This window comes from Lagopus muta, chromosome 2 (genome assembly GCF_023343835.1).
Source record: "Lagopus muta isolate bLagMut1 chromosome 2, bLagMut1 primary, whole genome shotgun sequence".
NCBI classification, from domain to species: Eukaryota; Metazoa; Chordata; class Aves; order Galliformes; family Phasianidae; genus Lagopus; species Lagopus muta.
Genome location: NC_064434.1, coordinates 70,027,015 through 70,054,119, shown reverse-complemented (window position 1 = coordinate 70,054,119; position 27,105 = coordinate 70,027,015). Strand labels below are relative to the sequence as shown.

General features: G+C 40.3%; 1 protein-coding gene across 1 annotated transcript in view; it reads right to left on the bottom strand.

The window, feature by feature from the left end:
• Window positions 1-27,105, bottom strand: part of PGBD5 (piggyBac transposable element derived 5) — a 70,818-nt gene that overhangs the window by 39,632 nt on the left and 4,081 nt on the right. The window contains exon 2 of the mRNA XM_048935025.1: window positions 155-582. Within this exon, the coding sequence (XP_048790982.1) occupies window positions 155-582 (428 nt within the window). The remainder of the gene's footprint in view (window positions 1-154; window positions 583-27,105) is intronic.

The following is a 27,105-nucleotide window of genomic DNA, read 5'->3' as shown; positions in this document are numbered from 1 at the left end:
ACTTACCAACGAGGTCAGGCTGGTCATTGCTAGCAGTCGCTAGAAGTGTGAATCCCTAGCTCTTTTCACAGGCAGCTGTGCTTTGCATTTTCAGACACAGCAACAAAACCCAGAGAATGTAGGTTATGTTCCTCACAAAGAGATTAACTCTTACCTGGGCTTGTGAAGGTCTAAAAGCAGAGTCAAAGCCGTTCTGCAGAGAGTCCAGGAAAGGCTGGATTTTGTAGAGTCCGTGAGTAGTCTGGCTCGAGCGGAAGGCCACAATGTGGAAGTACTTCAGGATCTTCTCAAACCGTGATTGTGTCATGATAAGTGCAATGCTCTTGTTGCTATAGAAGCCGCTGCTCCATATGCTGAGAACAGACTCACAGTGGTGGATGCTGGTCGATATCATGTAGCCTAGGAAAGCCTTCATTTCTGTCAAGGTGACATCAATCCAGGTATCGTCACTACCAAATCTCTCCTGGTACTTCTTGGCATACATGTTGGTTTGTACCACCATGTTTTTTAGTACGTTGTCGGGGACAAAGAGTTGAAAAAAGTCCATGGCACTGGCAGTCAAGGGCATTTTTCGTGTTGGACCTAGGACAAAAGTAGAAAGGGAAGGCAAGTTCACAAGACATATTCAACCAACATCAGCAATTTAAAGCCGGACTAACCTGTTTGGTAGGAATTACCATATAGTGACTTGAATTAACTCCCTACCCTCAGTTGTAATGGAAACACACAGAGCTCAGTCATGACTACTTCAGGTCAATATGCTAGTTTGGATACCACAAGAAAATGAATCTATGTAGATACAACCGTGATAGTTAAAGCAATGGCTGTTCAGACAAGACACTTGGAAAACAAGGCCAAAGTGATGGCATGACAGCTAATTCCTTTGGAAGCACATCCACTGACAGCTAATTCCTTTAGAAGCACATCCACTGACAGCTGTCAGGAATCTTCACCCCTATATTCTTTGTCTTTCTCTACATGACTGATTTCACCATCCCGCATCATATGGAATGCTCTTAAGCATTACAGTGCACATCCTGGGTCATCTTCCTCACATAATGCAATAAGCTTTGCAGTCCCATGCAGTCATTAGCCTGGCTTTTAAACGATCTTCCTCTTTTGCTGCAAGTTTCAAGTATTTATTTTATTTCTTAAGTAGTGGGGGTGGGAAGGAGGCAGTAAGGGTTGGCAGTCCTGTAGCAGCATAATGAGGTTATCCAGTCAGACACTAAATTACATTAAGCCGAAATAGGAACATCAAGCTTGCAACACCAGGGATGCAGACACCAATCCTTACAGCCCTCTCTCCTCTAATCCCTTCCATAAGTTAATTAAGCTCAATTTTAAAAGTAGTGCTTTCATGCCCCACATTGGCAGTGCTTGAGTCACCAGGTAAAGACTATAGGAATAGGGATGTTTCCTGTTCTCCTAAGAAAGCTGTGCAATTGCCAAACACACAAAATTAATGCATCTGAGAGGGGCAGCACGGGCAAACCTAAGCACAGGGCAATGCTAAGAGCAGTTCTGCATCCCTGTGCAAAAGATAGATGGGGGTTATGACCATCACATTAAGAGCTGGATTCAGCAAATCCAGTTCTTAATTTAACTGACAGGTTTAGGACTGACTGAACAGTGCTCTTAAGCAGAAAGTACACAGATTTTCATCTGAAGTTCTACTTAATACAAAATAGACTTCCTTGTACTGTATGTCTCCTTAGGTCTCAGCATCAGATGAATCCATAGCAAGAAGTTTGCCATTCTGTCCCCTGGAGCTTCAAAGACTCACCAGTGTGTTGGTTAGGTCGTGTTCTTCTGTACACCTGTATCTCACTTCACATTCTTAGTTACAACAACTATGGCTTACAGAAATATCGCATGGAACAGTACTGCATAGGAACCAAATAAACTATGTTGTTGAACTTGCTCTCAAAAGGTAGTTAAAGCCTTAGTGTTTGGCTACAAGCTGGTGAACTCAAGTTACTAGAAGTAGAGCAGAAATGGCACCAAAACAACAACAACAAAAATCTTCAGGTTGAAGAGATTGAAAAAAAAAAAAGGAAAGAAAAAAAAAACAAAAACACAATAGAGGGGATTTTTTTTCAAGTACGATGGGCAAGGAAACATACATCTAAAAATTTCTTTCCAATTATAATTTGCAAGATTGGGAAACTATAAATGAAATAGTTTAGCTGAAAGCACAAGACTAAAAGAACTCCCCACAAATCATAGTATGATAAGGACAGAGCAGAAAATTTCAGCTTAAATGATAAAAAGCTTTCATTATCAACTGGAAACTGTGGGGACAGGATAAATATACTTGTTTAACCTTAACTGCTACTGCAACAGTAAAGTATATTATATAAAGATTTCTTTTCTTTTGATCAGGAGATTTATATTCTGCTAGCACACACTAGACAGTTATAGTTGACATAAAATGCTCTACAAATGATTGTGCATGAATTACTTATAGTAGTTCATCACTTCCTCCTTCCCCACAATTTAATCAAGTTTTGATGTTCTGCAAGAGATACAGCTTTCTGATAACAACACACTGTGCATTCCTAGTTGTACACAAAGCCTTGAGTAGCTGTGTGAATTTACCTCCAGTGCCCATGCAACCCTTCCAGGTAGTACACGAAGGCAGCTTTTAAGTTCTTTCCTTTAGAAGCAGAAGGTGGGGTTGGGTGGTAACATTTCAAACCTTGCTTACAGCAACCAAAATGCATTCATAAAGTATTAGGACTTATGAAGTGAAATATGTTGGTCTTGAGGCAGGTGCATACAAGCAACAAGTCTGTGCTGGACTCCATTTTTACTAAGTCAAGCACAGTCAGAAGTAAAAAAAAAAAAAAAAGTAACTTCGTACACTATTAAATCTTCAGAAGTTGCACAAGTTTACCTTGAAAAGTGATTATGGCAAATTGCCAGATAGACTGGATAGAGTGCTTTAGTTTTTACCCAGCAGATCTGCTCTACCTTGCACACATCTCCCATCTGCTCTCCTAGAAATAAATGTGCAAGACTGGTAACCTGTTTGCCTTGCACAACCCACACAGCTCTAGAAGCAAGCTGAAGCATTTCTGACTCAATCATCAACCTAATAGTTGACTAAATATAATTCTGAAAGCCACTGTATAATTTTATTGTTTTTTTTAAAAAGCCTTTACTGGTAAAGTGAGAACATTTGATTCATAATTTACTGATAAGCAATGAAGCAAGTATCAGTGTCACTACACTGAGTTTCTGTAGGGAGAAAACTGAATTTTTAACATTAATTGGGTTTTGCACAGCTAATAACTACTTTAGAATAAATTATTTAAATATATTCTGCTAAGTTCACAAATATATCCCACATACAGAGCAAGCTGCTTATGAAACCTAAATATTGCATTTGAGCTTTTTAAGCACTTCTACTTAGAATTACAGAATGGTTTGGGTAGGAAGGGACACTTAAGATCACCTAGTTCCAACCCCCCTGCTATAGGCAGGGACACTTCAATGGCAGTTACTCAGACAGCACTGATAGAAAACAATCTCAAAGATATATATATACACTGTTTACCTTTCAAAGTTTTATTCAGTTAAATAGTGCCTTTGTCAAGTCTTCCTTCTCTTTTAATTAATGAGACTTCAATAAATTAGAACAAAAAATCCACACTAATTTTCAGAAATTCAGAATGAATATAAGATTATGACCATATACCAAATTTAGATTTCTCTCCTCTTCATTTAAATTGCTGTATTGAGAATATATTTGATTTTTTTTTTTTCTTTAAAAATCAATCAAGATTTCCAATACTGCACAGTCAGAGCACAGAAGTGCTCTTGAGTTTCAACACGCTACATGACCCAGTGGTCTAATTACACCCAGGTGGGATCATCACTAGCATTCAGGGCTTGCTTTATGTCACATTCTGCAGAACAGGGAAAATAACACAGCCTACCTCTGTTAAATACAATGTGTAAATGCACTTTCCTCCCTCCTTCTCACCTTGACTACCAGGAAAAACTGGCACATGCAATCAGCAGTAGTCACCTTGCAAGTCATTGCTGTCATGCAATCCAATTTTGATTAGATTGGTTCCATATTCTGTTTTGCACTCAGAAGTAACATCACTGCCAAAGCCAACCAGCAGGGAAATCACTATTTAAATCATCAGGACAGACTCTAAGTAAATGGAGATGCTGAGCAGGGAACACCATTTGTAATACAACCTACTGGCGTAACTGGAGTGGAGACTGGAGCCTTGCCTCAACCGTGCACTGCAGAGCCTTCCAGCTCAGCTCAGGGCATGTTACAGCAGCTTGGCTGGTCTGCACGCCCAACTTCTCAGCAAACACACACATTGCAGAAAGAAGTCAGACATACTGAGGATAAAAATTTGAAGGAAGCATCCAGGTAACCATCCTTGAGGGAGCCCCTGTAGTGTTTCTCTTGAATGGGTCTCCACCATTTGCATTTTTACCACTGCTCCAATCTCACCGGTGTTTCTTGCCTTCCTCCTGAGGGGAAATTTAGGAAAAAAAACCTAAGAATTTCCAGTGAATTGACTGCTTGTTCTTTATTTGCATGGTCAGGTTCACAACACTGAGGTATTTGAGTGCACATTTTTAATAGGTTAATTTACCTTTTACCGGCAGCGTGCCGAGGTGGACAAGAAGATCAATGGCATCCTAGCTTGTATCAGAAATAGTGCTGCCAGCAGGAGCAGGAACATGATTATTCCCTTGTACTTGGCACTGGTGAGGCTACACCTCAAGTGCTGTGTTCAGTTTCAGGCCCTTCACTACAAGAAAGACACTGAGGCCACTGAGAGCATCCAGAGAAGGGCACTGAAGCTGTGAAGGATCTGGAGAGCAAGTCTTACAGGGATTGGTTGAGGGAACTGGGATTGTTCAGTCTGGAGAAGAGAAAGGCTCAGGGAAGATCTTATTGCTCTCAACAAAAAGGAAAAAAGAAAGGAGTTTGTGGCAAGGTGAGGGTTGGCCTTTTCTCCTGCATAACTAGCGATAGAACTGGAGAGAACGGGGAATGGCCTCAAGTTGCACCAGGGGAGGTTCAGTTTGGATATTAGGAACAACACCCCCTAAGAAAGCGTGGTGAGGCCCAGGAACAGGCTGCCCAAGGGAAGCTGTTGAGGTACTGTCCCATCACTGAGGTTCATGATAAAATATCCCATTGCCTTGACAGACCCAAGTATGAACATTAAGGTGTACTATATACAGCTATGTATCCAAGAAGGAAATGTAACTAGAATCTGTTAGTTTCTGAAGATTGGGAAGTATTTTCTCTTCTGATATATAGTGCTGCTTTCAAAGAGCAAGGTTTGAAAACCCAATTAATTCCATCATCCTAAGTCCAAGCAAGAAAAGACTGTTTTGTATTTCTGGGAAATTACTTTCCAAAAGTACACAACAAGATTTTGAAGTCTTATTTAGAAAAAGTCAAAAAATGCTGAAGGAGGATTTCTGTCAGAAAATAAACATTCATAAAAAAAATCATGATGTTTTCATAACAAGCGTCAATTGATGAAATATGGTAGACAGTTTTATCAGTTTTTTCAGCTTTCTCAAAGAGTAAAGAACAACACAAAGAACTGGGGGAAAAAATATCTAAAAACAATGTCTTATTATTTTCCAAAATAATTTTTTCAAGATTTCTGTTTCACACTAAGTTCCCTCATCTAAGCTTTGAAAGCACTGGAGCTTATCAAGCCTACTGGAAAATCAGCTTTTGTATTAGTTCTGTTCTTAATGGCCTGTAAAAGTGTTCATCAGACCATCTTCAAACCACAGCCAGTCTGACAGCCTCGTGACAAGTCTGTCAAGGAAGTCTGACAGTGCTTGAGAGCATATAACAATTCTCTTTTGCAGTTTATTCTGCAAATAGATACTGGCATTCTGCTGAAACTGGGCAGCAAAGTATCTAGGTCTGTAATACATTATGCTGCATGTACTTCATTCAGTTTATTAAAAAATAGCAACCAGACCTCCAATGACAACTCTTCTTTGTCAAGCCAAAGGAGTCATCCTAATTTATAGCAGCTGCAGCTCTGGACATATTTTACAGGAAGTAGGATGTTTGCATTTTTTATTTGGGTGGATTAATTTTACTTTCCTTTAGAAAAGCTCAGCACAAGAATTCTGTCTAAATTAGCCAAACAATCCATACTGTGGACTCACTTGGAACTCAGAGACAGTTGATGAGGTTATAAAGAAAAAAAAACCACACAGATTACTGTCTTTTTATATTAGAAATAAGAATTTGGAGAGTGTTCTTCTAAAGATGGGTCTCTTGTTTGACTCTCAGCAGCCCATGTGTCTACGTGAATTTTTACTAGATGCTAATGTGCACTCTTGCCTAGCAACTCAGTTGCACACACTTTTATCTTCGTTTCATAGTTATATTTATTCCAACCTATTTAGTGAAGTATGATTTGACAGCACTTATTCAAGATCCATGTGTAAGCACCAACCAATGCCTTCACATTGGTGTGTAACAACCATAAGCACAACAACTGTGTCAAACAGTTTCAGTGACAGGGTACTTTCTCATTCCTCACCAGTGTTAAAAGACTGCTTTCTTCACAGCAGTAAAGCAATCCATACATTGTGTGCCAACATCTACCCACAAGGAGAACGTAGAGCTGGATCCAACATAGTCCAAGGACAAATGGAAGAGGACTGCTGCATTCACCTACCCCTGAGCAACCTGCATATAGCTGCTTCATGCTGGCTCTGGTCAAGGGAGGCCAGCTTCAGTCCCAGGCTGCTCTAGAAGAGCAGAAAGAACCACAGTTGGACAAGCTAAATAAAGAAGTTACTCAGCAAATCAAGCAGTAAAATTTAAACAAAGTGGTAACATTCAACAAAGTATTTCCTGCAGTTGAACTTGTTTCCACACTACATACTGGATCCAGATTCCTACCTCACTTTCTTCAGCAGGATAGCAAGAACCTTGAGAGCCAAGCCTGGCATGTCAACCTAGTGTAGTTCCCTTGTTCCTATCCAGCGCAAGATGGTCTCCTGCTCCTTGTGATGGTGCTGTGTGCCAGCTTGGAGGGCAGCCCCGGGCAGGCCCAGAACAATACCAGAGGGACAAGCCAAGGGTAAAGGATTTTGGCTGTAATTCAGCAGGTTACTACATAGGATCTGACACCACATAAAAACAGGTAAAGTTCTGGACATCTTCATGGTCCAAGCAGGCAGGTCTTGTGCCCTAGCCAATGACTGTTCCATCAGCAGCATTGGCCTGAAAATGAACACATGTGATATGTTGTGGCAGCCTTCCATGAAATGCAGCTTGTTGGAGATTTGCACCACAGTGAAAAAAAAAATCCCCACAATTAATTAAATGTAGTTATTTGTTTACCATCTTTTTGAGCTTTCAAGCTGCAGCAAGTGAATGAGAGACTAAAAAGCCCACTGCAGGCAGAGCTGACACTTTTAATTATATACTTCATTTCCACGATGAGATCTTATAATCTACCAGCCAGCATCATCAGAACCCAACAGAACTTCCCAAACACTGGTACAAGGTTTTATAGCTAAAATCATTAAAACCAACATCAACAAAAACCCCTTAAAACAGCAGACATGCTGAAACAGTACTATACAGCGCCAGCTCACACAGTGCTTTGCTCATTATTCATTTGGCTGTGGGATTGAACACACTTGTTCCTTTCTCAGGGGAATTCTCTGTTCAGCAGCTTTCCTTGCACCTGCAGTTTTCTATTAATTCTATTAATATGTTTTACCACACTTAAACATCATAGCAGATTGGCTGCTCCTGACAGTTCAAGTGATACTGAGCACACCCAGCAGGCTGGAGACAACCATTAACATGATTAACATGGTGGCTTCATTCATCATCTGTAATGTGGGCTGTACACATCTGGCTGTAGGTACAGCTGTTAATATTTATCTGAGATAACTTCACAAAGTAGCATGGATAGATTTATGTCAGCACAACTTCCATTACTAGCAGAGTGATCCCCAGAGCTAAATCCAAGAAAGCTGTTTTGGGATAGCCTCATAGGAGGAACCTGAGCTAGGAATTCTCGCTGATGCAATCTGCCTTCACATCTTCCTCTCCAGGGTTTCTGGTCAGTTCCAGTGCATGCGTACAAACAACATTTATTGTCTGCAAGCAACTTGTCCCTTCCAGCATTAGGAGTATTTGGTGTCAGAACCCTCCGTTTGTAAGGGGAGAGATTTTGTGTTTGAAGAAGGGAAAATAGCCCAGTATGTTTTCCATTTAAATCATCAAGATATTTAATCTATTTTCCGTAAGTAAAAGTCAATAAGCAAGTGACCCAGCTAATGAGATGCTGAAAGTCTGTGTCAACTCCTGCATTTACATGCAAAACACACGTATGCCTCCGGAAAACTGACTTTTTGCTTTTGAACAATTCTCATGAGGAAATTGTTTTCTGCTTTGTTCAAAAATTGATTTTTTTTTTTTTTTTTTTAAAGACTGAGTGTAAAAAACAATAATGATATCATCTGGAAATCCACACAGCTCAGCAAAGCATTAGAGACAATCTTTTCATGCAAAGACATTCACTTCAGCACAGAGCCTCCCAATGATTCATCTCCATCCTACATGTGCTAATGTAGCTTCAGAACTGGGGCTATAGAACTGTACCCAAGCAGCTACAGCCTTTTCCTGAAAAAGGGCTGCTAGGGAAAGCCCTTTGTACATAAAGCATTGGATGCTTCTTCCCAGGTGCAGAATGAAGCTTTTTTATGACATCCACTTGGAAAAGGGTGACGAGGCCACAGCATGACTCAGCATGAGGCTGACTGTGTCAGTCTCCCTGGGATTTCACTGCTCTCTGGTAGTACGGTGCACATGCATCTCTAGGTGACTTCACAAGCTGCTCAGTCAGACTAGTTTTCTCTGCTGTACAGCCCTGAACAAGGAAGAAAAGGAAGTTCCATCGCTTTGGAGACTAAAAGAATAAGTCAACGCTGGCACTCTCATTTAAGGACTACACCATCTCTATCAGAGGACATAACATCACAACAAATCTTTACCTACACGCTGCTTTTAAATTTGCAAGTTTGCCACTTTTAACTCCCCATGTTCCAACCCAAAATCTTCTAAAGTGTTGGGATGAGCACTTACAAATCATGTGCCTTGCCAACAAGGCAAGGTTTAGGTTTAGGGGCAAATGAAAGTCTATTCTCTTAGAACAGTTAGGAGAATGCACATAGAGGGACAGGTGTAAGAGAACCACTGCTGTCAGATTCTTTTTCCATCCTTGCTCTACCTCCCCTTAGAACTGATGTACAGGTAACACTGCAGGGTGTCTAAACATCTCAACTCGGAATAGCCACATGGCTGGCAGCTTTGATGAATGACTTCTGTACATCATGCACACCAGCAACCCTAATCCTCTTAGCTCAGGCAGGAAGCATGATGCGCATCTCACAGCACTCTGGCCGCTTCCTAATAACTCTTATAAACCCACAACTTCCCAGTTTTAAGAAACCAGAGCATTTCTTCAATGATAAAGTGTGAAAAACAAGAAAGCGATCATCCATACGAAAAGGTGGATTTACCACTTGTACTGCCTGCGTTGACTCCAAGCTGATGCACACGTTTACCAACCCCTATGCCCCCAGGGAAGGCTTTTGGGAGCTGTAATTACACACAAAGAGCCAGAAGCACACTTCAGAGCTAAACATAGTGCAGTCAAAGCAGAACCTTGAAGTAGCAGTCCATCAGCAACACAGCATTGCTCTTGCAACCTCCTCCCAGCTACTCTGAGTAGCAAGCAGAACTGGAGCACCTGGCCTCCAACTTCCCCCATGGCCAGTGACAGGCTGCACAGCTGTCAGGGGCAAACACAGCAGAATTAGGTCATGGAGAGAAGGTACAGAGAAGAGCATCACATGCTCCTCCACAGCTTTTCAGGACAGGCAGGACGTCACTCTGGAGCCAAAGTTGATCACCTCAATTACAGACTCACTCTTTATTCTGCTGTACCCTGAGTTCAGGAAGGGAAAAAGTCTGAGCTTGCCAGGCAGACAACACTTCCCACTACCCATCCATCACACCAGATGCTAACTCTGCACTGGAGAAGGTTCCCAGCTGACAAACCTGGAGACCAAAGCATTCCTTTCTGGGTAACTCAAGGGCAAGCTTCCCTTCCTTCCAACTCCCTCACTATCCTGCAATTTAGTACACTTCAAGATTACAGAATCACCTAAAAATATGAACACAAATATAGTTGAGCTCATCTTTTCCATGTTTCTTGTGGGCTGGCAACAAATGAACAAATAAATGCTGAAAGACCCTGTAGGATTTAATCACTGTAAGAACACACTTCAACTCATAAAAAGAAGTACTTGTATCTCTTGTTTTGGACCGAGTAGCAATAGATATTTAATACAGTAGGGATTTCCAAAGAACTTTATGATATGCTCACATTAAAAAAAAAAAAAAGCCACAGTGATGAGCTCTAAGTCATATTAAGTAGCAGGATGGAAGGCAAAGTCAATACATTTTACGGTGTATAAAAATTAGGCCCACATATCAGTTCCTTAAATCTGTATGTAATTATGCAGGATGCACCTGGAAGGTAAATTTACATTAGCAACATGGGAATAACCTCTGCAAAACACATCCTTCTGTTTGTAAAGTACCAAACACTTTACACTAAGTATTCCTACAAAGGCTTCAGGCATTATCAAAATAGAAACAATAGCTTTCCCTTCTGTAACCACAGATTAGGACATTTACAGCTGCAGGTTTCACAAACTGAAGGCTCACATATGCTAGCCATGTTATTACTTTAAGTAAGAGGAATGTTTTAATTACTGAGAAAGTGAGAAAGTTTCCAAGTGTGTTTTTGCTCTGTAGACTCCTATCTCATTTTAAATAGACAACAGTACGTGAAGACTGATTTTCTTAAAGTGTAAAAATAAGATTCTGTTTCTATGTCAAGCTGGTTTATGATTTCATGATATGATGAAAAAGAGTGTATTTACTCAGTGACAAGTAACTGGAAAAGTTCCCACTTAAACAAGGGCTGTGAATTTTGACTACGGCTCGACAACAAGAGCAGTTCTTCCTTTCTAACTGCCTGTTCACCAAGCCAGAGAAAATATTTTCCTGAGTTATGAAACTGGGAGTCAGCCTCCCTGCGTGCTTTCCTCTGCTACTGATATGCTGTGCTGTCTTAGGCTAATTAAATCATCTGTGTTCCTGCTTCACCATGCCTCAGGCTGACAGTGGGCTTTGTGTCCTGTTTTCATTTGTTCCCTCCTGCAAGTTTCCATCCTTCCCCAGGCTGCTGGGCTCACCCTGACCTCCCCCAGAATCTACACTCTCCTCTCCCTTCCTCCTGCATTTTTGAGAACTGATGTTCCTCAGAGCTTCCTGTTCTGTTGACATCTTGCTGAAGGGATGGGATGAGGTGAGGCTTCTGCCAGTAGGAATCCTGTGTGTACCTGCTGTTTCTAAGGATATGTTTTAAAACAAAGATTAGCTGCTGGATACAACAGGTGGTCATCTGGGTAGGTGTTGGTCAGGAGTGTGTCCAATTGTACATAATTCTGTTGTAAATTACAGAATAAAGATCTGTACCTGTGCCTGGCCTGCCAAAAATAATAGAAACAGAAATCCCAAATCCCCTTTTGACTCTTGCTCATACCTCCTTTTGCCCACAAGCCCAGTACTGACATCTGCAGTCACAAGTTCACACATCCATTTTCTACTAATCCCTTTCTGGCAAGGAGCACCTAGATAGCAAATAAACACAGATCAAATTCCATAACTAATGGCCAAGGAGGTCTGCAGCTGGAGACTTCTCTCTTTCAATTTGAGGTCAATGCAATCTTACATTCATAGAATCATACAGTCATTTGAGTTGGAATGGACCTTAAAGGCCATCTAGTCTAATTCCCTTGCAGTGACCAGGAACATATACAGCTAGATCAGGTTGCTCAGAGGTCCATCCACCCTGACCTTGAATGCTGAAAGCCATAACCCCTGCCTCTTTTCCTTCAGTCCTCAGGTACAAGCATGCTGTACATACATCCTCCTCAAGCATCCTCAACACAGTGAAAAAAGCATTCCAAATCTAAAGCACAGACTCAAATTCTGATGGCCTAGAAACAATACACCAAAAGGTTTAAGTACTTATTTCTGCAAGTGAATAAAAGCAGACTTGTTCTTCTGTATAGTCCATCCACCCAGGCCACAAAAATCAATGTAATCTCATGGCATATGTAGCACACCTCACACGGAGCTGTTTCAAGTCCCTTTCTTCAATTTTGTCAGTCCTTGCCAGCAAGGAAGAGCCAAGGTCTGTGTGAGGATTACTCATCAGTCTTCATCTAGCACCACAACATTTCCTACAAGGAATCCCCTAGGTGCTTCACAGCCTCCACTTAAAAGCTAATGACTGAAGGTTATTTAAGAAAGTCTCTGATCCCAAACAGCAAAAGCTGTCTTTTCCTTGTGGCTGATATCCAACCTTTTCTGCCTCTTTGCCACTGCATTTCCTATAGATCTGAGACCTCCCTCCACGCCCTTGCTGCAGCACTATCTCAGTCAATGTTTGCTTGTCAGAAACCCTGGTGTTGGCTCACGCCTCCTGGAGAGATCAGCCCATGCTGCTGCTCCAGCCAGAGCAACAGAATTGCAGCTTCTGTGTTAGGATGAATGCTCATTATTTCCAGAACTCCTTTCATTATTATTTTTTTTTTTTTTTTTCCAGCACTCTTTGTATTTAGTCCCACTGTAAAAGGAGTATCTGAATACTTCCACTTTTGACTGCTAAGTCTCTCCCTGCTCTCTTGGTTCTGTACGCAGGAATAGCAAGGCAAACAAAGAAAAGAATCTGTCTCCACCTGTCTCCTGCTTCCTAAGCCTTTCAGACTTCACTTCACAGCTGTTTTTATATTAAAAGACAGATTTGCTCCTTTCTATAGCCATTCTATTTCTTCAGCTGCTTATTGCTGTGTTCACAAAAGTCTCACATTTAAGCTATATTTCTCTCCATTTGTACTTTATTTACACTGACTGTCTCAAAATAAAATTGAAAAAAGTAACAGACCTGCTGCATCCATTCAATCCCATCAGCTTCTTCCATCATCTCTGATGTAATTCTTTCCTCCTCATAATGAATTGCCCTGAGTTTTCCCTTCCACATCAGGAATTATGTTCCTCCCCCAGGGTTAGATTGTACTAGCTCCTAAGTGCTATAACCCACCATCAATGTTTTAGAGGAAAATAAATAAAAGCTTTCAGATTATTAGCAAGGCCTAGAGTTTTCATAAACTAGTGTTATCAAAAACTTAGGCACCCCTGGCAAGCTAGAATGTTACTTATCTGTTGAGGAGGGAGAAAGAGATGAGCATATTGCTTTGCATCACTGCTAAATACTAGGTGTCATAGTTCTACCATCAGACAGAGCCAAGCCACCTCACAGAAATTTTCTGTAGGGTCCTGGTTTGAAGCAGGGTTGCAGAGTTGCACACAGATGACCGTAGTCCTGCTCACTGGGCATCGACCAGAAATGAATGCTGGCCATATTAAGATCCTTTCATTGATTTTAGATAAGCGCTTTCCAACTTGGGGTACCACAAACCCAGAGAGCACACATGGTAATCCATACTGGTGCAGGAAGAAAATTTTTTTTGTATCAAGTAATAAAAATCTAAATAGTATTTATTTCATCTCTATCTCATCCTTTTTTAATTTCTATTTTTGAGTGCATTTGATAGTCTATGTTATTTATTAGCACAGTAGCATACATGTACAATTTACAGATAAATATACATCAAAAAACTTCTACTGATAGAGGTGGACAACCGAACAACTTTGGAGACCATCGCTTTAGAATACTCCAATAATAAGATTCAGGACTAAAGCAGCCTACCTGACTCCCTCAAACGCTCATTTCAGCAGAGTTGAGTATGCAAATCTATCAGTTTCAGTAAGGCTTGATGTATCACCAAATGGTTTTATATCAGTATATCCAGTGGAGTTGGTTCCCTTTCTGACCCCTGGAAAACTGTTTCTCTTGTAAGAAAACTATACTATTGCAAAGCAGTAGTAGTATTGGACAGCGGGACTTTTGCATTGGTATAACAGCTCCCATGCTATTCTGCTTACAGTACATTACTGTATTATCATTATAGTAGTACTGCATTCACATACAGAAAAACTTAGGATTTAAGCATGCGTTTATGAGCTTTCCTAGATTCAAGGCATAATGTGCTTTTTTAACATCCCTTGACACTCAACTTTGACTTAAATTTGTATTGCTGACAAATCAAAAGCATGTTCAACAGCCTTGTGTTTTTCTCTAATGGAAATAAATTTCCAGAGCACAAAGTTGTTGTGCAGTCAGCCATTGAAATTATTAATCCTATAAGCAAGACTGAGCCTGCAATATGCATAATGGTAGGAAAGGAGGGAAACATCTTTCTACCATACAAATCTGCTGTAGTCATTCCCACAGCCTTATCATCATCCCTGCAGGGCCTTATGACTGTCACTCAATAGACTGCAATGACTTTTCTCAAGCCTTGACAAGCAGATTACAACTGATGTGTTCTTCAGGGAGCACGGGAGTTCCCTTTCGATCACGGGTCTTACTGTCAGTTTCTACCACTTAGACACAGATTTGATATCACAGTGATTGCTGGTGTGTTTATAAGAACGCCATTTTTAAGGAGCAATTCAGTCACACATGCAGCGGCAAGCTGTGTAACATCTGGCCTCAAAGCTCCTCATACAGTCAAAGCAAACAGGTTATGCTTTTCAATAAACACACTAAAGGGATTGACAAGGGATCTTAAAAAAAAAAAGTTCCCCTTTGTCATTCGACAAAGGCCAAACTCCTCTTATACTACATAAAAGTAGGTGGAATGACTTCATGTTCGAAGTTGCTTTCCTTAACCTGTGATTGCTCTTAAATCCACCTTTATTTATCACAAGAGAACAGGTCAAGGAAAATGACAAGAAAAGATCTATAGCACCTGTGTCCTGTGGATTAGGAAAAGGCAAGTGAAATTCTTGTCTGGAGACAAGGGAAGACTTGCGTTTGCGCACATTTAATGCCTTTTACTCCAAAAGCTCAACTAAGGGGCAAAGAAGCAGCAGATATTTCATGAGATTTTCTTTAGAATGACAACACAAGACCGGCAGTAGGAGTAGGTGACTGTTGTTTAACAGAAAGCTCCAGACTCCAGAACTACACTGAAAGCTTTTTGCTCATAAGAAGTGGATAGAGTTGCTTTACAGAGCTAAACAGTTTTTCCTTGGTTATTCATTTGGTCTTTATCTTTGTTATATTTTACTTTAATTATCTTGATAGTTTTCATCGATTCCTGCTGATTAGCAAGAAACTCAAACACAGGCATAGGTCTGGATGCCAGTTTGTTCTTCCACACAGAGTTGTTTTTCCAAGTGCTTCAGCAGCACTACTAGCAGCGCAGCCTTCTTTACTCTCATACTGCATGCTTTGGCAAGATCCTCTCCTATCATTCTTCCAAGTAACCTACACAAACATTACTATTCCTAGAGAAGCAGGTCTGCATTTCAAAACAGAAACCAGCTTGTGAAAAAAGGTTGAGGATACAGGTGGGGAGTTAGCTGACAACACTTCTCTTCTTTAGGGTCTCAGGCTTCAGTCTAGCAGAAACCATTTGAGGCAGTTAATCACAATACCTTGAAGTCAAGCATGTTTTTCTTGGGCACCAGTCCCACACTTCACTGAAATGAATGCTTGTGAGGTTAGGTATATCTGTGATAACCAAGTGTTGCTCTAAACAAAAGTGTTAGTGGTAGCAATGTCAAGAAGAGTCCTTGAAGACATAACAAAATTAAAAAAAAAAAAAAGATGAGCTTGAAGAAATTGCTTAGCAAAGACCTCACTTTCTCTTCCTAAGTTACAGGCAAGGCACCTTATTGCAGCTGTCTACAGCAGTGATCAGAGGAAGCAAAATTTCAAATGAGTCTGTCTCTTTAGGAAGCATTTATGCTCCATCAATATAATTGTTTATGACACAGAACAACAGTGAGTTCAGCTAATCTTAAGAGGAAAAGGAAAGCAGCAGACACCAATGCCATTTATACTTTTTTTTTTTTAATAGATGTCACTTGCTTTTGTGTACATCTTCCTGCTTCTGGAATGAATGTCTGAGTGATGACAGGCTCAGATAGTTACACAAGCAAGGGAAGAAGGCATTGGGAACCCAATCCATGCCCTTGCCCATACATTGAGGGAAGAGATGGGAGAATGTTTCTTAACTGCTCAATGGATCTTGTACTGGGCAGCAGCATTACAGATGCATTCACACCTCAATCCAACTAATATGCTGGCTCAGAACATGCAGAGACAGCAGACACCTCAAAGCTCAGCCTTCATCCAAAAAGGAAGGTCAGTTAATCATGGGATAACCAAACCCACAGAAAGCACCATTCTGATTAGATATGACAGATTTTGCTGAGCTGCATGAAGTGTTAACAAGCTGAAAGGAATGCTAAGTTTGATGCTGTGGTGGGTGTGACAGTTGTTCACATATTGCATCTCCCACACTCAGATCTCAAACATCAGCTGTAGCAGGTGTCAGTGAGAAATGCGGTCTAGAGGCATCTGGCCATATTGCAGTATACTAGAAGTACCAGCTGCCATCTTTATGTGGCACTATGGGCATAAGAACAGGCAGAGCCTGCTTTCACATGACTTCATTTCAACATCAGCTGGCTTTTTCATAGAATCATTAAGACTAGAAAAGACTACAAAGATCATCAAGTCTAACCATCAAACCATCACCACCACGCCCACTGATCACATCCCTCAGCACCATATATTTGCTGCAGGACAGATTCTTCTCACTACAAATTTGCTGTCTAATAAGGATAGAATTTGAGCAAACTACCTTTAAGCAGGGGCATTTTAAAGTGCTCTCATCATTTGTTTTTGCATGAGGTAGGTGAGAACTCAGTATCTGGAAGACCCTTTCCTTCTCCTGCCATAGAAATGGACCTTGCCACATGACAGAGCAAAAAAAAACAAAACAAAACAAACAAAAAAAAAAAACATACACATAAAAAGCTCAAATTACTAAGAAGCAAAATGTGAACAATGAATTCCTGCCCCAGACTATTTGCAATTTTAACATGGACAGTGGAGACATGGAATCCAGTGGAGCTCAGAATAATAAAAAGGGAAGTTCATAATGACTAAAAATATGATGCTAAAAGGTGAAGGATTAGCAAGACCTATATTAAGGTGTAGGAGAAATGGTTATTTTTATGACAGCAAAGAATTTCCTAGAAAGAGAAACAGTTAGAGAAACTAAGTGCTTGTAGCAGAGAAGAGAAGGTTAGGAAAAGGTCACAGTACAGATTAAAAGGATTCACTAGCAATGGAAAGTTTCAAAGTAAAGTTTTGAACAGCTTTTATTATACTTGTTTCCTAGCTCTTTTTCTGATTAAAGCACTGTGCTAAAGCTTTCTCCCTTTAGCTGCCCATTTCAGCTTGAAAAGAAAGAAAATCTCATCTCCTTTTTATCTCAGGAAAAAAGCTGACATTAGAACAATTGGTAGCACACTCCTCAATGTCAAGCTTCTCCAGGTCAATACTGAGACCCTTTCTCTCCCTTTAGAGTCAGCCTTTCAGCAAAAGGCCGAAAGAGAAGGCATCGTTTGTATTTTAAAATCTGACTTGCTCAATTTCTGCATCTGCTCATAAAATTTTATCAAATGTTTCTACTTCAGCATATAGCACCACAGATAGGTGCTTTTAGGAAAAAAATGCTCATTTAGTTTCTTGTCATTGATTCAGTGAGTGACATTCAACAGTTAAAAAAATAGAAGAATTAAAACTGATTTCATCTCATCAGCAGCATTACCAGTGTAAGTACATTTTAAATTCCTAGAATCTTTCATTTTTGATGCCCAGTTTTACAGCACCATTTAAAAAAAAATATATCCATAGTTGAATATTTTACACCCACCACCTGCCCCAGAAAGCAAGTAGCTTTCAGATTTGCACTCACAGAGCTCAAAGTGGTTCATATTTATCCCAGCCTAGTGGAATTAGGGAATTAGATACTTCTGGCTACATTCCTGCACCTCCTAATCAGAAACAGCCATGTCTCATAAAGAAAGAGCTAAAAGGCATTTTTGCAAAATAAAATGGAGAAAAAGGGGATGAAGAAATAAGTAAGGTTAGGGAATTTTTCGGAACACAAATTTGTGATAAGCTAGGTGCGATTCAGCTGTCAAGGCAAGGATTTTGCCCTGGTTTTCGAGACAACTAATGAGGTTCATCAGAGGATAAGTTTCATGAGTCTGAGGATAGGACAGCACAAGCTACAGTGCCTGCAGCAGAAACAAAAATATAAATAATTAAAAGGTTGCAGGTTAGTTAATATTTTTGGTCTTATTCCTCAAATACTAGTAGCCTCATAACAAGATCCAAAGTGAATCCAAGTTCAAGGTAACAGCCTAAGCTAAAACAAAGAACACCCAACAAGTACAACCTAAGAGAAAGAGGAAACCTGGTAAATTTAAGCTTGTTACTCTTATCTCAAGAATTTTTCAAGATCGAACAGATTTGAGTGAAAAGAATAACAACCATGGGCACTGAGACAAATTCAGAGCAGTATTACTCACTTGTATCATAAACAAGATACCCTACAATCATACTTGAGTTATATATCAGGAAAAGGACCAACCTAAGCAATATAATATTCTTTGCAAGATGAAACAAATTTGCAAAGCTCACAAAGAAGCGAGGAAACAACTTTCTGAGAAACATACACATTCTGTTGTCTTTCCTTGTCAAGACACCTATTCCATGGTCATAAATTACTGCAGGTGACTGAATCATGGACTCAGTTGAGCATATCAAAGACCTGTGCCTGTCTTCTTGCCTGTTGTCACATTTTACAGTAGTATTCTTGGTGTTTTACTTGCAAGGAGGGTCTTCATACCTCAAGAGAGTCATAGACAAAAGTAACTACAGACCTAGGTGCCACTGGATGACAAAACAACTAAAAGATTCCCAGGTGCTGTGAGGATAGCAATACAACTATTTGGGTAATGCTGTATCAAAAAACTAGTTTTTAAACACGCAAAATGAGGCCTAGAATTAATCATGTGAATAGAGATACAGTATGCATTGACATGCAACTCATTACTCTAGCATACGATAGAGACAGCAATACTCTGAGTAACAGCCATATAAGCCTGGGCCACTGTACTAGAGTAGGAGGAAAGGGAAGAGGTTCACCCTAACAGATGAGAAGGCCTTCTATGAGCACACAGTTCCTTCCTGCAAGATATACATCTTCACCCCATACCCAAAGCTGAGGCAGACGATGCAAGTAGCAAGTCTTTTGCCTAGCACTCCAATATACAGCTTGCCACTGAGCAGCTTTCCTAGTGTATACATCTACCTTAACCATTTGTAAAACAGCAGAAAAGAGTGCTGCAAGGGATATGAGAAGTCATTTAATCCAAGTCTCAACCAGAGATTGGTATACATACTAGGTGTCAATCTATTGCAACAGGTTAGTACAGTTTGTTCTTAGGTTTCCAGAGACAAACCAAGTCTGCCGCAGTATTACATTGGCTGAGAGTTTCTATCATGACTGATTTAATTCTCCATCAATTCAGCTTAAGCCTGTTATTCCTTGTATTTAATTTCCATAGCAGATAAGGCAGATAATGCCCTTTTCTACAATAGCCTTTACTTATCCACATGGCCACTTAGTTTATAAACAGAATACTGAAACATGGTCCAGTTGGTAGATTTTCTCCTTCTCTGTTCTCTCTCTCTCTTCACATTTGGCTGCTTACCTCCCACTTGGGGTGGTGACCCAGACTCACTCTCTCCTAAATGGCAAGTCAGTCTCATCATAAATCTTGTAAGCTTTTCTGTTTAAATATTTGAGGAGGATGTTTGTCTTTTCACAAAAATATGACACTGAGTCACATTCATCTTGTGCTCAGCTTCATCCTCCTGTTCCTTTTCTATCTAAACACTTCTTCCCCTTCCCCTCCATTTTGCATTTCCACTGTTAATCACTGCTGCCTTCACACTACGTGTTTCTCACATGCACTGTACCCTTTCACTCCCCTGGGCTATTTCAGGATGTCAAGACTGCATGAATTCTGAACCCATCCTCCAGTGTACACATAACCCCTCCCAGTTGTTTTATCTAAGAGTTTAATGAATAAATTCAGTAAGTTCATCTCCATTAAGGAAAGCAGTTTCAAATTTTCAGAAAACAATTTCTCCATCAAAATACTTAAGCTTCAAATTCAAATGGAAACAGACTGTCTCAGTAACAACAAATTTAGTGAGAATGTAATCTAGCCCCCACCAGGTATCTAACAGATCAGCTGTTGCTGCATCTGCTACTTCTCACCCTCAAATTTCAATCTCTGCAAGAAGGTGTTTGCCACGATTGATATAATGTAACGCAAAGCACTCTGCAGAAATCAGAGCTAATAAGGGCAAGATGGCTCCTGCCTTAAGAAGATACCTCTGATTCACTGAAGGAAGGGAGGAGACAAGTCTGACAGGAGCACAACAGTTGTAGTTCTCCAGTCTCAGATTGCTCCTAACCACATGCAACCACTCCAGGCACTAAAAGCATCAGCTGATACCTTGTTTCATATACAACAAAAAGCACAGGTAATTTTATGGAGAAGAAACTTGCAGAGCACCTGCAAAATACGCAGGTTCTGAAGACATGACCCAACACTTCAGGACTGGAACCAGTCTCCCCCTGACTGAGGAGAGGCTGAGTGCAGGCAGCCAGAGTCACATGGGCAGAGAAAGGAACCCACAGAGCAGCCTGTATGGTTGGACTGGATGATCTTTTAGGTGTTTTCCAACCTTGGTGATTCTATGATTCTATGGAAAGGCTGTATGTGGACTGGAAGAGCTGCCCAAACAAGTGCCAAATTCCTTCCCACCTCCTCTTTTGTGGAAGAAACATTTCAGCAAAAGCAAAGACTTTATTCAGAGTTTGTTTCAAGGAACTACCCTAAGGGGCTCTGACAGATCAAACTGTTCCTATGGCCCTGGGTCTCAGGTTATCCCCCAGCATGCTGGGTTACGCTTCCCACAGCTTCACCTGGCCGTGGGTCTCCCTGCCCAGATGCTCCTGGCTGTGCGAGAGTGGGTCCCAGTCACCAGGACCTGCACTGGTAGGGAGGCCAACTATTGTAGACAATCTGTGATGTCAGTTAAGTCAAGCCACTACCCAGCAGTACAGAAGCAGGTGAAGGTCTTTTCTGAAGGGGTAAAGGGGTCATTCCTTATCAGATACAGCCTCCTCAAGTAGAAAGAGTATTGTAGTTTATGCCAAAAGCCATCACTCCTTTCTGAATGAGATTAGCAACACACTCAAAGGCATCTTTCCTTACTCTTTTTTTAAAATTTATTTTTAAATATACTATTTGCAGGAAAGCTAACACTCTGGAAGAAGCCACAAATCTCTCAAAGGCACTCCAAGTCTTAGTGCTTCATTTCTATTAGTCTCAAAGAGGATAACAAGAGGTAATTAATGCAGATCTTACCAATATAAAACTTCATACTTTGTGTTTCACTTCATTTCAAACTTTCCCTGCTTGTCGGAGGGGGTTTGGAGATTCATGATCTTTGAAGACCATCCCAACCCAGGCCATTCTGTGATTCCGTAACCAATGACTGCATGGTAGGACAAATTTTTATGTAAAAAATAACTACGATACCCTAGAAATGGGAGAAAGTCCTCAATTTAAAGAGGTCTTCTCATTCCATGATCCATTCTAGTAACACCCTGCTTTGAACGATTAAATAAGAATTTATATTCACACACGTTCTTACATCCATTATACAACGTCTCCAGCCTGAAAGATGTAAGAGCATTTCACACTTTTCAAGACCAGTTTGGGAACCTATCAACCCAATCCAAAGATAACTCATTTTTGCCAGGCCACTGCAGCAAGGCAAGTTATAAGATCCACCACCTTGACCTCTAGTGAAGGCTGCCTATTTCTTGCCTTGCAGTAGCAATCCAGTTAAACTGTTCTGCCCCAGTACTGACAGAACAAGTAATACTAGGTCCCCACCCCAATTACCACAAACCATATGCATAAAAGCATGCATGAGTTTCAATATATGCAACTCCTTCAAAGTAATTTTTCAAGGCATTAACTGACAAGATTACCAGTACCCAAACCCAGTCTGCATTCTGCAAGCAGGGAGCATCATAACAATGATGACAGCTACACATCCACAGCAACACACAGATCCCGGACTGCACAGCTCCAGATGCTTCCCAGTGGGAAGTCAGCCAGCATTTACCACTCAAAAAAATGCAGATGACTCCACACACTGGATAGACAAATTTTCCACAGCAGTGAATTACGTAAGTAACTTAGAAGAAAGATACTCTTTTCATGCTGCAATCTATTTCATACACACCCACCTCTCTGCCACATGTAATCACAAATGAATCACAGTTATAATAGCATCTGCTTGAAGTCTGTTTTCTGTTCATTCTCCCCTTTCCCTCAAAAAAAAAAAAAAAAAAAAAAAGCCAACCAAAACCATTTGTAACTACTGACAGGCCCACTGTATCCTCTCAGTCCAGTAATCTTTTTGTTCAAAACAACTTCTTTCCCTCACCCATATGGACATAAATTACTCTTTGCTACAGTGACTCCTATTTATCCTTCTCTGACAAGATTTTTGCATCTTTACAGTGTGATACATCAACCATACTTCAGTTTTACCAGTTCTCAACTGCACAGCTAAAGCCTTGTATTGCTGTGTTTGTTCTTTAGCCTTCTTAATGAAAAATATTGTTTGTTAATAGAAATCATATGAACCCATGATGTCCAGGAGAGCAAAATTGGAAGCAAGTCTACTAATCAGGTAATCATTAATATCAGTTATCTTCACAGAAAATCAAGGGTGATAATTCAGAAATATTTATATGAGGCCAAAACAAGCTGCAGAGCCCTCTAAAACTGTTTCCCTGCAGTCCTTCACTCTTGAAACTATGGCTTCATTTTTATAAGACCCATTCCGTTATGTATCTGTTCATTTTCAGATAGAGACTGTGACTGATTAACATCCTGTTTGAAGTGGGAGCTTAGATAAGTTCCTAAAAAGGATGCCTTGCCACAAAGAAGCGAGATGTCAAATGGTAGTGTTCTCATACATCTGTCTTATGTATTCCTTTGGAGTCCACCTGTTCTATTTTCTAACAACATGCAGAAATTTCAGCAGTATTAGGAAGAATAAGGTATTTTAGGGACTATACTCCTCTGACCTCTAGATAAAATGTAAAACTGTACCCATGATTAACTTCCCTTTGAGAAGCACCTTTTATTTCCAAACTGCTAAATCCATCTGCTCCAAGTTTTTGAAAGACAAGCATGAGAGGAAAACTATACAAAACATGTAAACAAACAAGCACACCTAAGACAAATTTCCCACTTCTACAGAACCCAGGACAGCTTCTTGTGGCCCAGCAGTCTACATGTAATAAGCAAGTCAATTCAGCTATTAGCATCCTCATTAGGCTCAGGAGAGAGGCCAGTTTCCTCTCCAGGCTGACTTGGAGGTAAGCAAACAAAGGAAGTTGTCAGCATCACAGAAACAGTACAGCAAGCAAGTGGACATGACTATTTGTAGGAAGCAACCTATTTCTTTGAAATGGCCCCATAAGTAACTGCAAGGGGAAAGGATTCATTTGATGTAGTACAAAAAAAAAATATCGAGAAATAAATAAGTTTTTCCCTTGTAGACATTCAGTCAGTGTCGATAGAGAAGACATTAATTTGCAGCATTTATATATCTTCATGTCTCAAGTACTGACCAGAACTGGCTCTCTGTATAAAAGCAGAGAATAGGTACTTCTGTGAAATTTATCAATAGTATGTTATTCACAAAATATATGCTCAATCACAGAGTTATGCACAAAAGGATGGGAACATGGCTAAATTGCAGTAAATTTTAGAATTAAGAAGGCTGTCATGAACTTGTATTACAATGAAGATGGAAGCAGGAAAGTGTGTTCTAAAACCATATAGAAGGCACATTTAGGTTTCATAAGAAGTATGATGTATTAAGCCCTTGCATTAATCCACATCTTTAGCAAAACATCAAGCCTTTAAGTCATCCAATAAATGATCTGGAAAATTGTAATGTACATCTTTCTGATGTATTTATCATACCACATAGCAACATCACAAAACATCTAGGAAGATATAAATAACTTCTACTTAGAATGCAAGAACAGCTCATAGAGATATGCCATTTTCCATGGTTAAGCAAGTCAAAAGCAGCTAATTCTGATGACAGAAGTAAGCAATAACATGACACATCAGATGCACTTCACCAACTTGCAGACAGAAAATCTGGCCCAGATATTTCTCAAGTAGAATACTTCATAAGCAACTAAATAGCTTTTACAGGTTTTCTTATACCTCTGGAATCTTTAGCTATTGTCCTCAATTGAGTTAGATGAAAGCATTCAGATACAGTTCAGGACTTGAACCAAGATGATCAGTGTTGTTAGACGGCACCGTGTATGTGGACATCTTTTACGGCCCAGCCTGACCCAAGAATTCTTTGTCCTGTCTGCCTGCTGCTGGAATACTGTCTTCTCATCTGCCTTCCCATACAAGTCTTCTATTCTTGGGAAGAGCACGCAACACTGCATCTCTCCCTACAACTCTGATTTAGATAGATACTCAAATAACACTGAAAGCCTCTCCCTTTCTACCTTATTCCTTTCCTCTCCTTTGATTATTTAACTTCAGCTGAATTATTTAGCTCTGCTAATATTGTTCCCAACACAGGTCAAACGAACAACTCTGTGCTATACCTGTGTCTATTATACTGCGAGATTCACTGCTGACTAGCTTGAAGGAACTAAGTTTTCATTGTTCAGCATTCATAAAGCAACAACAATGAAAGAGTTCCAAAGAGTGAAGTCCTACCAGCTGATGTACAAAGAGGCACTTGTGAATTATCATAAGGAAACAAAAAAAGAAAAACCAACAACTTTTACTGGAAAGGTGGTCACACACTGGAATAGACTGCCCAGATTAAAATCCCAACTGCATAGAGCCTTGCAAAAACTGCTCTAGCTGACCATGTTTTGAGTAGGAGATGTTACACTAGAGGATCTTGAAGTTTCTTCCAATCTCAACTGCTCTTTGATTCTGTGGTCTTCACTCACTGAACTGAAGGGCCACTGGCTGCATCTTTTCTTAGTAGTTAACCCCAAATCAAGGAAACTTATCACACGAGTTTTACACACTTCAGTTCCACGTTTCAAATCAAAGACTTAAAACCAAAAACAAACAGCCTGCCTCTCCAGTATATGCTTTGGAAGTATTCCTGCTACTGAACAGGATAGTTAAATGACCAAGCTTAATGTAATGTAATACCCTTTTATTTAAGCAAACCTGCTGAAATATAAGTATCTAAGATTAAAGAGAAGTTTGTGAAACAGATCACTTGCCTACTACTAGTACTGGAAAGAAAATACCACTCAAACCAAGTACTAGAGACTTTTATTCAGAAGCTGTTGCAGATGAAGCTGTATCTAGTTGGCTCCCAGAAGATGCATGAAGTAGACAGTTCACTACTTCAATTTAGAGCTATCCCTTGCTTCTCTGACAGTAGCTGGAACATGCTATTATCCTGTATGCAGGCTATTTCATCAATGCAACCTCCCTTGAGCAGATGCTCTCTCATGTGCTAGCCATCATGGAATAAATGACTATTTCCCATCACGTGGCCCTTTGGAAAAAATTAGTCTCCTAAGAAGTATATTAAAAATTACTTCAAATATTCATTTAAACCTCTTCTAGGTAACAAGGGGAGCCTGACTGCCAGACATGGACTATGCAACTTCTTGAGTGCAAGCTGTTCTACTGGACTGAATTCTCCAAAGATATCTCACAGCACATTTTGTGTCTGACATATACTCTGAAAGCCCATAAAAAGCTAGCTATGCTCTCCAAACGCAACCTGCTGAGGAGGAGCTGTCTCAAACTGTCAGTAAGGAACAGCCCTTACATTTTGTCCTTGGGTTTAGGTCTAAGAACAGATTTCCGAGAACACAAAAATGAAGAAAACAGTAGCACTGATTGATTGTAACTTTGAGGACTTCAGCAATAATTTTTAATCAAACTTCCCTGCTACTGCTGTCATCCTAAAACATGATCTCTAACAACAGGATGGCTTTTACATCTAAGAACCAATTTTCTAGTCACTGGATATATAAATAGGGGGAGTATTAAACTCTAGGGACACAATATCAGCTGCCCAATTCAGGAACATTGAGATGCATTAATACAAGAATATTTGTATTTCTAGGATGTCCAAGAAGAAAGACCAAAAGCCATAGTGCCCATGCTTTATGGAAAATTTCCTGGTCAGATTACTAGGCAAACAGAGGAAAGCACTACTCAGAGCCACCCAACTCTCTTCATCTCTATACTGTCTTATCACTGAAGGATGTTCACTCTGTGGCTTTCAGGGCTACAGAGAAGAGCACTATCACTACAGCTCCTGTTAGGGAGAGGTAACTTTAGTCAGTGGTGATCCAGGGTGATGGCAGCAAGCCTGCTGGAGCTCAAGATGCATTTGGACAATGCTGTTATAAATAGGATTTGAACTTTGTGTGGTCTTACGTGGAGCCAAAAGTTACACTGAATGATCTTTCTCATTCCCTTCCAACCCAGGGTATTCTGTGAAGAAACAGCACACACGTTAAAATAAGTTTAAGGCAGGAGGAACCAGAAATCAAGGTTTTATATTGAGTTTCTAGCATTCACTAGCCCACAACTGAAGTAGTAATAGTTGCTTTCCCCACATTTCAGTTATACTTCCCCTATTGTAGTAGCACTTTCCCAGCTCACTCAGTCCTACTCTCACAGGAAGGGAAGACAGAAAATCCACCCATCCTTCCTTCCAAAAGGAAAGTAGTGTCTGGGCAGAGGTCAGATCTCCTTTCCTGGAAGCCTCTTTCTCCCTCTCTGTAGGTCCACTTCCAAACAAATCAATTTTACCTTCCCTTCACAGTAAGATTTGGAGAAAATGGGAAGTTCTC